The following is a 13,625-nucleotide window of genomic DNA, read 5'->3' as shown; positions in this document are numbered from 1 at the left end:
TCAGAAGAACGAGAAACAAACAATCCCCTGCCCCACGAATCAAGTTTTCCCAACTTGAGAGGAGAGGGGAAAAACTCGAAAAGCATTACCGTATGAAATAATAATAATAATTAACAACAATAATAATAATAATAATCTGACCGACCGGCAGCATCTGTTGGTTTTAATAATGTTGAGGTCTCTCAAGAAAATAAGACAAAAACAAATGATAAAAGAAAGAAAGAAAAAAAACACAAGGCTGAAATGTCTCAAGACCTCTGCTTCCCATCGGGCTCTGCGTTCAAGTTTCAGAAATCCACCGCCGTCTCCTGGCATTCGGGACTCTTCTAGGGGCCCTTCACGTTACCAGGTCGAGCAGCAGCGAGGCTGGCGAAGTAGGCACACTGGGAGGGGTCACACTGGCCAGGGGGGCCGGGGGGTCCTGGGGGACCAGGGTGTCCAGCTGGTCCTGTCTCCCCTTGAGGACCGGGACCCCCGGGGAGCCCATCTTTAGCGTAGCCAGGTTCCCCGGGTTGACCTGGCCCAAGGAGCAAAAGAAACAGAAGGTAGTTCAAGTTCGTTCTGGAGCCAATGAGCCCTGATCTTGCTACTTCCATTCAGTATGAACTGAAGACTCAACAACCTCAGAACACCCCATGGTCTGGGCACCCTGCCTGGAGAGATTAGAATGGTCCACATGGACACTAGGTAGCAGGAAATGTGGACACCTTGCTTTGCAGGAAAAGGGTTGCCTTAACGGTTTGGACTAGGACAGTAATCAGGGTGCCATAGGAGAGAAATAAACAAGGGGAGATGGAGGCCAGGTAGGGAACACATCCTCTGTTACAAGGAAAAGAGAAACCAGACCGTCTGTGTCTGGTTCTAGGAGATGCATCTGAGGTGGGACACCAAGTCCTCACCATTAACCGTCAGCCGCAATTCATGTATCCTTGGAGATACCTAGTCACATTTCATTAGCCAATATCTAAATGGCCCCATTTATTCTGTAGCTTCTAGGCTTTATCTATATGATAAATTTGAACCACATACATGGACTACATTAAACTACTCTGCAAATCAGAGTCAAAGACAATGTAAGTAGAAAGTAAGGAACTGACAGCCCAAAATTTAGATCCAGAAAATACTACCTAAGCCAAATTTTCTTTTTTTGTTGGTTAAATCTTTTTTTTTCTTTAACTTTTAATTTTATATTGGAGTACAGTGGATTAACAATGTTGTGTGAGTTTCAGGTATAGAGCAAAGTGATTCAGTTATACATATACGTGTATCCTTTTTCAAATTCTTTTCCCATTTAGGTTGTTTACTTAAAACAAACTTCTATGCCTCCATTTATTAAGCATCATAATATCATATGTAATCAATCTCCCTTTTTGCTTTGGCAACTGGGAAGCTCAGTGCTAAGTGTTGTAGTTATAACCTTAACAGTGATATTCTTCACCTTGTTAGAAAATCTGAGTGCCTCCATAAGATAAACAAAAAGTAAACTTTTCCCTTTAAATGATCTTTGGACATTGCATGACTTCTGTTCATGCTTTAGTAGCAGTTCTTTAATCTATTGTGTTCCTGTCTCGACTGAGGTTTGAGCCAGCAGTATTGTTCATTCCTTCAGGTGGGAACCACTGAAATCTAGTCATTATCTCAGCCTCATGTTGGTACAATCATCTCCCCCATCACAATGCTTTCTGTTCGGCCCTGTAATCTTCATTTGGAATTGCCTTATTTTTTAAATATTCTTAATATTTTAAGCTATTGAAAAGTAGGCAAGCTATCACAAATATGTGTAATGTATGTCTAGTTATTTTCTCTCATGAGAATAACAATACATTTCCACCAAGGAAATTTGGAAAATCAAGAAGATAAAAGTACTAAAAATAAAATGACCTGCAGGCCTACTATTCAGAAATGACCACGGGGAATCATATAAAGTACGATTAAATAAAAATAGAAGCCTCAGTGAGGTGGAGTTTGATAACAATTCAGCCTGAGTTCTTCCACACCTCATCTCGGAATGCGATACTGCTGTGTTCTAGAGTTAGTCCCATACAGCCATTAGATAGGGTGGCCAGCTTGTCCAGGTTTTAAAACTCAAAGGGCCATGTCCCAGGAACCCCATAGCCCCAGAAAGGCCAGGACAGCTGTCCAACCTGCCACGTGGCCAGCATTCTCCAAAATGTGTTCTGAGAATAGTAACAGGGTATGAAATTACATAGTGAAAGAAAAAGCATCCTACATTCAAGTGAGTTTGGAAAATGTTGGTTTAACTGAAATAAACATTATTTTTTTATGCAAGGTCCCTTAGCACTGCACCAAAGAAGTTAATTTGTACTAGGAATGTCTGAAAGAGAAGCACGGTTCCAGCACTGTGCTGACTTACTCAAGGCCAAATCAGTTTTCTTCAGGACCATTTCACAGGACTTTTAATTCATGGGATACACCTCAAGAACTCATGGGATACACTCCAGTTTGCACAGTAAGCCAAGAAGCTGACGTTTTAGAAAGATGTAATGAAACAAATCTGGGTTCCGCCTCGTCAGTAGTTAAGCCAGCCCTTTCTCCCAGCCGCTCCCAAGGCCCCTGGTGATGCAAGTGGGAGGGCTGCCCCGTGCGGCCCACGCCCTGCTGGCGGGCCCCCCCCACCTGAGAGCCCAGCGCCCACTCCTACCTGGGATCCCGGCGGGTCCCACCTCGCCTCGGAGGCCAACTCCAGGTTCACCTGGGTCACCTCTGGCTCCTCGCTCACCTGGTGAGAGAAACATGCATCTTTGATGGTAGATACTAGGACGGTGGCAGAGAGAGGGAGCCCCACCACGTGGGGGGCAGGGGGGTGTGCTTTCCATGGCTCACACGCCCCTCACACTCGCACCGCTAGCTCCCATCCACACACTCACACGCACACTCAAGCACACACTCGCACCCCTAGCTCCCGTTCACACACTCACACCCACTCAAGCACACACTCGCACCCCTAGCTCCCGTTCACACTCACACCCACTCAAGCACACTCATACCCCTAGCTCCCATTCACACTCACACCCACTCAAGCACACACTCGCACCCCTAGCTCCCATTCACACACACCCACTCAAGCACACACTCACACCCCTAGCTCCCGTTCACACTCACACCCACTCAAGCACACACTCGCACCCCTAGCTCCCATTCACACACACCCACTCAAGCACACACTCGCACCCCTAGCTCCCATTCACACACACCCACTCAAGCACACACTCGCACCCCTAGCTCCCGTTCACACTCACACCCACTCAAGCACACACTCGTACCCCTAGCTCCCATTCACACACGCCCACTCAAGCACACACTCGCACCCCTAGCTCCCGTTCACACTCACACCCACTCAAGCACTCATACCCCTAGCTCCCATTCACTCACACACACTCAAGCACACACTCGCACCCCTAGCTCCCGTCCACACACTCACACGCACTCAAGCACACACTCGCACCCCTAGCTCCCGTTCACACACTCACACACACACTCAAGCACACACTCATACCCCTAGCTCCCATTCACTCACACACACTCAAGCACACACTCGCACCCCTAGCTCCCATCCACACACTCACACACACTCAAGCACACACTCGCACCCCTAGCTCCCGTTCACACTCACACCCACTCAAGCACACACTCGCACCCCAGCTCCCGTTCACACTCACACCCACTCAAGCACACACTCGCACCCCTAGCTCCCATTCACACACACCCACTCAAGCACACACTCATACCCCTAGCTCCCGTTCACTCACACCCACTCAAGCACACTCATACCCCTAGCTCCCATTCACACTCACACACACTCAAGCACACACTCGCACCCCAGCTCCCGTTCACACACTCACACCCACTCAAGCACACACTCGCACCCCTAGCTCCCGTCCACACACTCACACGCACACTCAAGCACACACTCGCACCCCTAGCTCCCGTTCACACACTCACATGCACACTCAAGCACACACTCGCACCCTTAGCTCCTGTTCACACACTCACACCCAAACACACACTTGCACCCCTAGCTCCCGTCCACACACTCACACGCACACTCAAGCACACACTTGCATTCAGAAAGACGCCCAAGTGAACCCCAAAATAACTGGACACTCCCTCCAAACATTTGCTCAAATACACATATATACACGTAAACATTCACTCAAGTGCGTAACTACCCAATTACACATACACATATGTACATTCGCACATATATTATCAAAAATATGCATACACTGATAAACCCATCCCACACAGGCACCCAAACGTTCACACCCACACTCTCGTGTACAAACACATATTCCCACACACGTCCACTCACACATGCCTACTCTTCACCATGTTCTAAAAGCACTTTACGTGAACCTTTCTCAAGGAGGAGCTGGGTGATTAACAAACCTGCACGTACATAAGACGCGGCTCTGCTCTCGAGAAGCTGGAATTCTAATAAGGCAGAGGAAGCAGGGCACAAAGGACATTCTAGTGTGAAGCAGGATCAGATTAAGTCCTAAGAATCACAGGAGTTTAAAGTCCTAATAGGTGTTCAGAAGACAGAGGGTCCATTCCCCCGGGAGGATATTTGAGATTATATTTGGGTTAATTCTACACAAACTGGATTAAACTGTCTCTGTCAACTCTGTTTTCATCATTCCTTTTTGTTTTGCTATGTTGCTTCCAGAGTATTTCCTGTATGCAACATATGATATTTTCTTTTATAATCCAAATTGAAATTTTGCCAGTTCATGGAGATTTTAGACCATTCTTATTTATTGTTATGATTACTACATTTGGTCAGTCTTTTGTCTAGTCTGATGTTTCCTGTGCTTTATGTTTTCTTGTTGACATTGATTTCATGTATTTTGTTTTACGAACCAAAAGAAGTAGGACTTGGACACAAACTTAACAAAAAGTTCAGTAGGAGAAACATTACAAGGAATAAATCAATGAATAAAGAATTAGGAGGGAATTCCCTGGTGGTCCAGTGGTTAGGACTCCGCGCTTTAACTGCCTAGGGCATGGGTTCAATCCCTGGTCGGGGAACTAAGATCCTGCAAACCTTGCAGCAACCAAAAAAAAAAAAAAAAAAGAATTAAGAAATGGAAGATTGAAAGAGGAAGATGTTAGGGGCATGCATCCCCCCCCTCAGTCACCAAGTGCCAGCTAGGGTCACAGCACCGCTTCTTCCCCACCCGATGCTCATTCCTTGCCAGAGAGAAAGGGTGAATGATCAGGTGGCTGAGTTTGGGCTCATGTCCTTTCCTGCCCTTTCACATCTGTCTGCCTGCAAAGAGAGTGCCTTCGGACCTGCTTCCACAGTGTGTTGTGTTAAGTGTGGCAGGCGCTGCCCCTTGAAGCAGAGACCCCCTGTTGCCGGCAGCAGCTGCGTCCAGGTCAGGCAGCTCTCTGAGCGTGGGAGAGTGGGCAGCCATGTCCAGCTTTAGCTCAAACCACTTTATTCACATGTAAAGCTGGTGTTTAATGCTCATTTGCCTGGAGCTTAAATGTCTTATTCCTCACTGACTTCCCAACTCGAAAGGGGAAAAAGGGCATTTTGTGCTACTCCCTGGAACTCGAGCAGTGGAGATGGAGAGAGAAAAGACAGTAGGAGGAAACAGACTCAATCCTCCTGGCAGAAGCATCATTTTGCAAAAACGTCAAGTATGAAACCCTCTTCTGCATATGAAGAAATTACATGATGCCACAATGCAGGGTGCTGGCAGGCTGCAGGGGAGAACCGGCTGAATCATGCATATTCAGTGGCACGCATGCCACGCACCCTGGTTCTTTCTCAGCCCTCGTGCCGTGTACAAAGCACATCTTCCTGGGTCCTCACTCACCTTTGGGACCTATGGGCCCAGAGGGTCCCTCCAGACCCCCCTGCCCAGGCCGTCCTGGCTCTCCCATGGGGCCTGCCCGACCTGGAGGCCCATCTTTTCCAGGGGGCCCTGGGGGCCCGGGTCTGCCTTGAGAGGGCTTGGTGTGTGCTGAGGGCATCTGGGCCAGGAGGTAGGCGAGTCTGGCTGTGGAGTAGGAAAAACAGAGAGACATTTCATGAAGGGGGGATACAGGACCAAAGACAGGATGGCAGCTCACTGCCAAGCTCAGCCCTAGGGAGACAGTAACAGCTGCACAACAAGAGCAAGAGTAACTGCATCAAGAGCACACCGCACGGCACCTGCACATACAGCCATGGCCTCCGGAGCCAGGCGGCCTGGCTGGGGTCCCAGAGCAGCCCCTGCCGGCTGCGTGGCCCTGGGCGAGCTACGTGACCTCTCTTAGCCTTCGCTGCCTCTTCTGCAAACTGGATGCAATGAAATAACCGCTGGCCCACTGGGTTGGTGTGCGGATGGGGCAGATGGGACAAGGCATTGAAAGTGCTCCTGGAACAAGCTACGTGCTGCGTGGACATCGCTGCCATGATCGAGGTGGCGCTGATGGCAGTAATGGCGGCAGCAGCTGTTGTAATTGTCAGTTTGGGAAACTGAGGCCGGTGGGGGTGGCTGGGATTTAAGTGGCTGACACAGAGCAGCTCAGGGACTTCTCCTCTCTAAGCGTTGAATTCCGCATCTATAAGTGAAGGGCTGGGTATGACGTCACTAATGATCCTCAGGCGTCTGAACCGTGAAGACTACAGAATTGATTCAAAACCCCCAGAGGTCCAATTGCCGGCCGCCACGCCCCTCTTCTGCACGGGGCATACAGAGCCCACCCGAGGGCCAGCAAGGGCTTCTGCTCTGCTGGCCGTACGGTCCAGACAATCAGGCCAAGCCCTTCATCTTGCAGGTGCTGTGACCCAGCCCAGGGAGGCATGTTGACACCCTCCTGGTACCTTAGTGGCAGAACCAAGGCAGAGTCGGGGGTCTTCTGACAGCCCACCGCGGGGGCTTCCCACGGCAGCCCCTCCCCCTCGTCTCATGCCAGGAAGCGGGAGGGGTGTGCTCTAGCGCTGAGACCCGGCCTCACGCTTCACTTCTCTGAGCCTTGATTCTCTCATCTTGAAAGTGGAGCTGATGTTTCCTCCTCAAAAGATTATTTGGAAGAAAGGACTCGGCCCAGCAGACGCTCCAGTAAAACTAGTTCAAAACAAGGGCTGGAAACTCCTCACGGGCGGAGGCCTTTCCTGTCACCGATAAATCCAACCCCCGGAAAGCAGAACGTGGGGATGGCCACACGGGGGCCCTCAGGACCCACCCCACCAGGTGGGAGTCACCATTCCAGCCTTTGGTTTCCTTTCCACCAACCCCAGCTCTGTGCCGTCCACTCCGGGGAATCGTCTTTGGTTCTCCTGCGTAGGGAGACAGACCATGCTCACCTGGACCCCCAAGAGGGCAGGGAAGAGGGTCATCTTGTTCAGTGCTGAGTCCCCTACCCCATTTAGAGTCTGGCATGTGCCAGGTGCAGAATGACTGTCTGAGACACCACCACATGAATAAACACGTCCTTCCCGTTTGTCCATCCGTGCCTGGGAACAGCAGTGGGTGTCCGATCTTCCTCGCTACAGAGTTCTCTGTGACTTTCTTCCCCTAACAGGTTCCCACACATAGGGCAGTGGGCACGGTCACTGGTCGAGAGAACGTGACGGTTAAGAGCCTGGATTCTGCAGCTCGGTTGCCTGCGTGCAAACCCCGGTCAGACACTTACCAGCTCTTCGGCCTCGGTTAAGTTCCTTAGCATCTCTGATCCTCACAATCATACATGCCTCACAGGCTCACCGAGGCCTCCATGCGTTAACATGTGTTGAGTGCTAAGGACTCCACCCGACACAGGGCCGGCCCTGCATACTGGTGTGATTACTATTACCTTCCCACCTCTCTCCCTTCCTGAGCACCTGCTGTGTATGGGGCTCATGCAAGACTGGGATTTCGCAGTAAATCCAGTGCGGTAGGATTCAAAGGATTCTAGTTCCTTGAAAGCACTGTGTGTTGAGGCTCCCCTCGGGGTCTCTGCACATGCTGTTCCAAAGGCCTGGGGTCTTGTCCCTGCTTTCAGCTCACATGGCCCCTCCTCCGGGAAGCCTTTCCTCACCTGTCCGCCCCCTGAGCCATCCTAGGTACTTTCATCCATCCTCTTCAGCAGCCCCTGTGCCAAATTAAACCACAGGAAGTTCTCACTGTACTGAAGCCGCCTTGTCTGTTTATGTCTCTGTCTCTTCCCCGGGCTGTGAGTTCTAACTAAGAGACCCACCGCAGGCCTGTCGAAGCTGCTTCCTCATTACACAAACAACTGAGCACACAGAAGAAATGAAGGATCATGAGAAGCTTGTTCTGTAGATGGTGAGCTTCCTAGAGGTAATCAAGCAGCGGCAATTCAAGCTGCCCCGAAGAGAAGCTTGGAGCGGGATCTGTGCCAGATGAGGCTGGCTGGAGCCTGCCAGGTGCGCCCCAACCCTGATTGCTACTGGAGCCGCTCTTAGGCTGCCTTTTCCAACCAGGCTGCAGAAGTCCTGAAGGATGAGTGAACGGACTGCTTCCTGGGGCTCTTCAAAGCACCCAGGACCCGACCTACACGGCTGTGATAAAAGCCCAGCTACTCACTTTCCAGCTGCTTCTCCACTTCTTCTTGGATGAACCGCCGCAGGATGTCCATGGATGGAGACTCCCCCTAGGAGGGAGGGAAGGTGGAGCTGTTCATCCTCCCAGGAGCCCTTGCCTCCTGAGACCTGCGACAGCTCGGGAAGCCACGACGGTCACAGCCCCATACACCACAGCTCCCTGGTTCAACCCCTTTTACACCTGGAGCTGGCTGCCCGCTCCCCGCCATGCAGGCGGCGTTACCCCGTCACGTACGGCGACCTGGACTCCCTTCTCTCTGGGGCCCCTGCTCCCCCAACTCCCCGCACAAACCCCTTCCCCAGCTCTGGACCCGGGAGGTCTGCTCTGAGCCTCTCCCTGCCAAAGTGCCATCTTCCTGCAGGACCCGCTCACAGGCTGCCTCCTGCGTGAAATCGTGTTTGATTTCCTCCCACTGGTCACTTGGCTGCTCTGGTCCCCAGGTCTGGCTTGTCCTGCTCTGGTCACAGAAACCAATGGGTCAAGGGGCAGAGAAGGCGGGCGCCACCTCCAGGCGCCCACGGCGACGTGAGATTCTTAGACGGATCCGCGAGCAGACCTGCTGCTGCACCGGGCTCCCCCCTTGTCATCAGAGCCCTTCAGGGCGGTGTCCACCCCCGAGGCTGGGGGCCGTACTGGGCTCATCTCCGCAGCCCCAGTGTCTGGCACAGCGTGAGATGGGCTCCGTGTACTCATTCTCTTGTTTGCCTTTCTGGCCAATAATCTTTTAGGTTAGTCCCAGAATGTCCACCGCTACCCACAGCAGCAGGAGAACTTGGCAAAGACTCGGAGGAGGGGTGGGGGGCTTCTGGAAGCCCACTGAGTCCGCCAGCACCCACACTTGGCCGAGGGACAGGATCTGGCTGCCTGGCCTCTTTCACGGTGGTGGAAGCTCAGGCTGGCCACAGGCGCCCTGGCAGGGATAGTGACACAGATCCTCAGAGCAGGCGGGGGCACTGAAGACCATGTAAGCCAGTGCTCTGAGGAACCGGAGGGTCCCCCGAGGGCCACGCGGGCTGCAGAGGTGGGGTGGGGAGGTCACGGGGACCTGGCAACCAGCCCCCACTGACACGTCCACCAAGCTCTGCCTTTATCTCTCTACAGCCAGCGTGTGCCGATGCTACAAGTCTGTGAAAAATAAGAGGTCTGCCACGGGAATACAATATGTTCAAAGAAAAAAACTGCTCTAAACAAGCCTTTCCTTTTACATTGGGGAAAAGCTCGACCCAAAGGGAAGGACGTGTACCCCAGACAGGCAGACAGGAGAGAGGCAGAGCCGGGCACGGGACGGACAGCCAGCCGTCCCCGCGGGAAGCTCTGGTCACTGACACCTGGCTGCATCTTCTCAGTGGCCTGCTGCACCAGGTCCTGGGGCAGAAGCGCGCGACAGCCCGAGGAGTGGAGCCTCGGGGATGCAGGACACTGTGAGAGACGGACGCTACCCTGGAGCCCTTCGTACGCCATGCGGCGTTACCTCCTTTAACCATCACGGCGGACCGTCGGGAGGGAGGTTCTCCTCACCCCTTTCGGCAGGTGCGGAAGGACAGGCTCGGAGAGGAGAAGTAACCTGCCCCAGGTCACGCAGGTTACTGGGATCTGTAACCTGGTCCCTCTGAAGCCCACACACCTCACGGGCTTCCCCTTCAGTCCCAAGGAGCCCCAAGTTTGAGGCATCACCAATATCCTTACCCTCAGTCCTGGAAATCCTGGCTGGCCCGGGGGCCCCGGCGGCCCGGCCGGCCCGTTCTCCCCAGGTAGTCCCTGGGGGCCCATTAGGCCTGTGTGACCTTTGTGGCCTGGGATCCCAGGGTCTCCAGGCTGGCCCTTCCCACCGGGAGGTCCTTTGTCACCTTTGATGCCAGGATCTCCCTAGGGGAGGAAAGAAGCGCTTCAGTGAGCAGAGGCCTAGGCGGTGCCCCCAGGCCGGACAAGACGTGCGGCTACAGAAGGGACTCTGCCGGCCCTTTGCTTCCTCAGTGGTGGAGAGGAAACCTCGGCCCTGGCAGGCCCATGACTCAAGTCTGATGGCACAGACCAGGGCACGAGGGCCCAGAGAGACAAAGCCACCTGCCCATGTCACACTGGTAGTCTGCAGAGGACAAGACATGAGCTCTGATTTCAAATCCCAATCCCGTGCTCCGTCCCAGTAGCACAGTTCCACCTGCCTGGCTAGAGAAGGCCAGCCGCTGAGCCCGACTGCCGGAGCTTCTGGCCCACTTCAGGCCCAGTTTTGTTTCCGTCAGCTGGAGGGATGGTGGCACTCGTCAGCCAGAGGTGTCTCACCCGCAGGGAATCTGCCCCTCCTCTCAGCCCTAGGGGGCCCGCAGAGGATGACACTGCCCGGGACCCCTTTCTCCCCATTGCTGGCCCAAGGACTGAAGTCCTGGATCAATGATCTGGGAGCCACGGCAACCACGGGACAGTCCAGTCCTCTGCCCTATCTGCTACCGGGTGTCTGACCAGCCAGCCTCAGTTGTCGGAGAGTCTGAAAATACGGCGGCCACGCTAACAGCCTCAGGGTGTAAAAACTCCACCGCTTGGAGGCAGCAGAGGGGGGGAAACCGCAAGAAAAAGATGAGCCACAGATGGTAACCGGATATGGGACATGGCTATGGGCGTGACCTAGAGCCACGGAAAAGGAAGACGGTGCAGTTATGAGACCATCTGCCGCATACACGCATGAAAAATGAAAAACGAAAAGAGCAAAACGGTAGAAAAAGTCTGATACGTTGCAGGGGATCTAGTAATATGCATGTTGACACGCACACCCCACGTGGTTCTGCGCTCACGGACTAGTGCAAGATACTGAGGACGTGTACAGCGACCGAGCTGGGGAGGGGACGGGGACCAGAGGGCCTGGTGGACGGGCAGCTAGCCTTCACTGCAGCCACTTTTCTGCAATTTGTATTGTTTAACTACGTGTCTGTATTGCTTTTTCAACAATAACAGAAAGAGCAGTGAATTAAAAAAGGCATCTACCCAGATTTGAGGGGGTCACCTAAATTTCTCGAAGGTGATGCATTTCATGGGGACATGGCCATCCGTGGGTGATCTCAAGTTTAGGGGTCTAGGAGAGTCCTGGTGCTTTGTGCACCTCAACGCCAAGGCCTGTGGTACGGCATTTCCTATTCTTTAAACGTCTCAACCTCCCTTTGCTGTGAGAGGACTTGTCCCACATTTCAAATGGTCTCTGGAGTCCAAGGCATGGGGGACCTGACTGCTATCTGGCAACGTTCCAAAAAACAGGGGAAGGCAACTTAACCGGGGAAGGCAACTCGCCATTACTGACCCGGTATTCGAGAAGATTCCATGTACTGATTTGGTATCCAGAAGATTCATACTCGGCGTCTGAATTCCCCTGCTCCCAACCCAAACTCCAGCCACACCCCACAACGCAGCAGCTCCCAGGGGACAGCTGGCCAGCTGCTGGGTGGCAAGACCCTCAGTGCCTTCCCAGCTACGGCCCCTCCCCTGGCTCCACACTCAGGAACCAGCAGCCATGGGAATGAAAGTCACTGGGAAGGGAGGAGGGAGAGAGATCTGTGGGGGTGAGAAGCCCTGACGCTCTCTGCTTCCATTTTGCTCTGGCCTGCAGGCAAAGCCAGGTCCTCACTCATCCAACTTGCAAGGAAAGCAAAGAGAAATTCTTTGCAGGACCACGGAAAACAAACGGAGGGTTGGAGTGGGGTGGCGTGCCGTCCATGTTGGGCAACAGTGGGATGGTGTGACGGCTGACCAAGCGCAGGACCCTGGGAAGACGAGATGTCTGATTTCTCTGGAGGGAGCAGCAGGTGGCAGCGGTGAGAGAATGCCCCCTCCCCTCACTGGCGTTTCTTCCAAAAAAAAAAAAAGTGATTTTTTTTCTTTCCTGTTGTTTTTTGGAGGAATGCAATGTAAAGAAAGGCTTTCTGAGCGCAGCGCCAAGGCGATTCATTATGGGAAAATCTGTTCCCTTGTCACCTCCAGGAACAGATCTAGCTCCTGGCAAACTGGCACTTTGGGCTCCAAGCGTGTCACACACAGGCGTTCGCACACGGAGAGGAGAGACGGAAATCTGTCAAAGTCTGGGCATGCTCGCCTTTGAATTTGTAATTGCGATGACTTTACTGATTAAAATAACAACCAGAAAACCATGACAAAAGCCAACATCACTGACTACAACCTCGGGAAAAGCCTCCCACTGGGGGCTCACAAATTTCCGGGGGGAACAGAGAACAGAGAGGCCAGCACAGGAGCCACTCCGCAGGCCAGGCTGCTTCCTAAAGCCTTGGACACAGTCCCCCTGCCCCACTTACCCTTTCTCCTCTGGGGCCCGGCTCTCCCGGCTTCCCAGGGGTCCCCTGCAATGAAACCAAAGGAGGGTGGTCACTTAACCAGGGCCATCCCATCGGCTCGGGCATCCCTCTCTGCCCTTCTCGGTTCTTCTCGGATCCTGTGTGCTGAGGGCAAGGTGTCCTGGAGAAGGCAGGTCCTCCAGGAGTCCTGCTCCGGCCCTGGTCACGCCCTCCCGCTGTCTACACGCCAGCCACCCTGGCCTCGTGGTTCCTGAAACGCGCCTTCCCATGCCTGCTCCTGTCCATCCTGAGGGCTGGAAGTGACCAGGGCCGGAGCGTCTCTGTTGACAGAGCCACAGAAGGACAGAGCCGTGGCTTGAACCAGAAACGGACGTGATCTCACGTTTGTCCTACGCAGGTCACTCTGGCTGGTGAGTGGGGAAGGAGTGCGGCGGGGGGCAGGCTGGACCCAAGGAAGCCAGTTAGGAGGTCACTGCAAACGTCCAGGTGAGAGACGATGACGGTCTGCGTTAGGGTCCAGCGGGAGAGATGGAGAGAGATGGACCGAGCTGGGAGGTATCGTGGAGTCAGAATGGACGGGACTAGTTGATGGACTGGGTGTGGAGAGCTACAGACAAGTCAGAGACACGACACGATGGCAGCCCTGGACCGGCTCCCTAACTGGCGGGCCCTACGCAAAGTGAAGACGTGGACCCTCGTTCAGAAAGCATTAGGATTTCCGGACAGCAACAGCAGAACACAGAAGCACGTGTGGGAGCCCTGCTAGGCC

At 53.3% G+C, this 13,625-nt stretch overlaps 1 protein-coding gene across 1 annotated transcript in view; it reads right to left on the bottom strand.

Moving 5' to 3' along the window:
• Nucleotides 1-326: 326 nt before the first annotated feature.
• COL22A1 (collagen type XXII alpha 1 chain) overlaps nt 327-13,625 on the bottom strand; it is a gene marked incomplete at both ends in the record, with an annotated part of 243,681 nt that continues 230,382 nt past the window's right edge. Inside the window, 6 exons of the mRNA XM_082600940.1 lie at nt 327-517; nt 2,663-2,740; nt 5,850-6,032; nt 8,547-8,613; nt 10,251-10,430; nt 12,857-12,901. Coding sequence (XP_082457066.1) covers nt 327-517; nt 2,663-2,740; nt 5,850-6,032; nt 8,547-8,613; nt 10,251-10,430; nt 12,857-12,901 — 744 coding nt within the window. The remainder of the gene's footprint in view (nt 518-2,662; nt 2,741-5,849; nt 6,033-8,546; nt 8,614-10,250; nt 10,431-12,856; nt 12,902-13,625) is intronic.

This window comes from Mesoplodon mirus (genome assembly GCF_964341445.2).
Source record: "Mesoplodon mirus genome assembly, chromosome: 16".
Classification (NCBI taxonomy): Eukaryota; Metazoa; Chordata; class Mammalia; order Artiodactyla; family Ziphiidae; genus Mesoplodon; species Mesoplodon mirus.
This window is presented reverse-complemented; position numbering and strand designations above follow the sequence as displayed.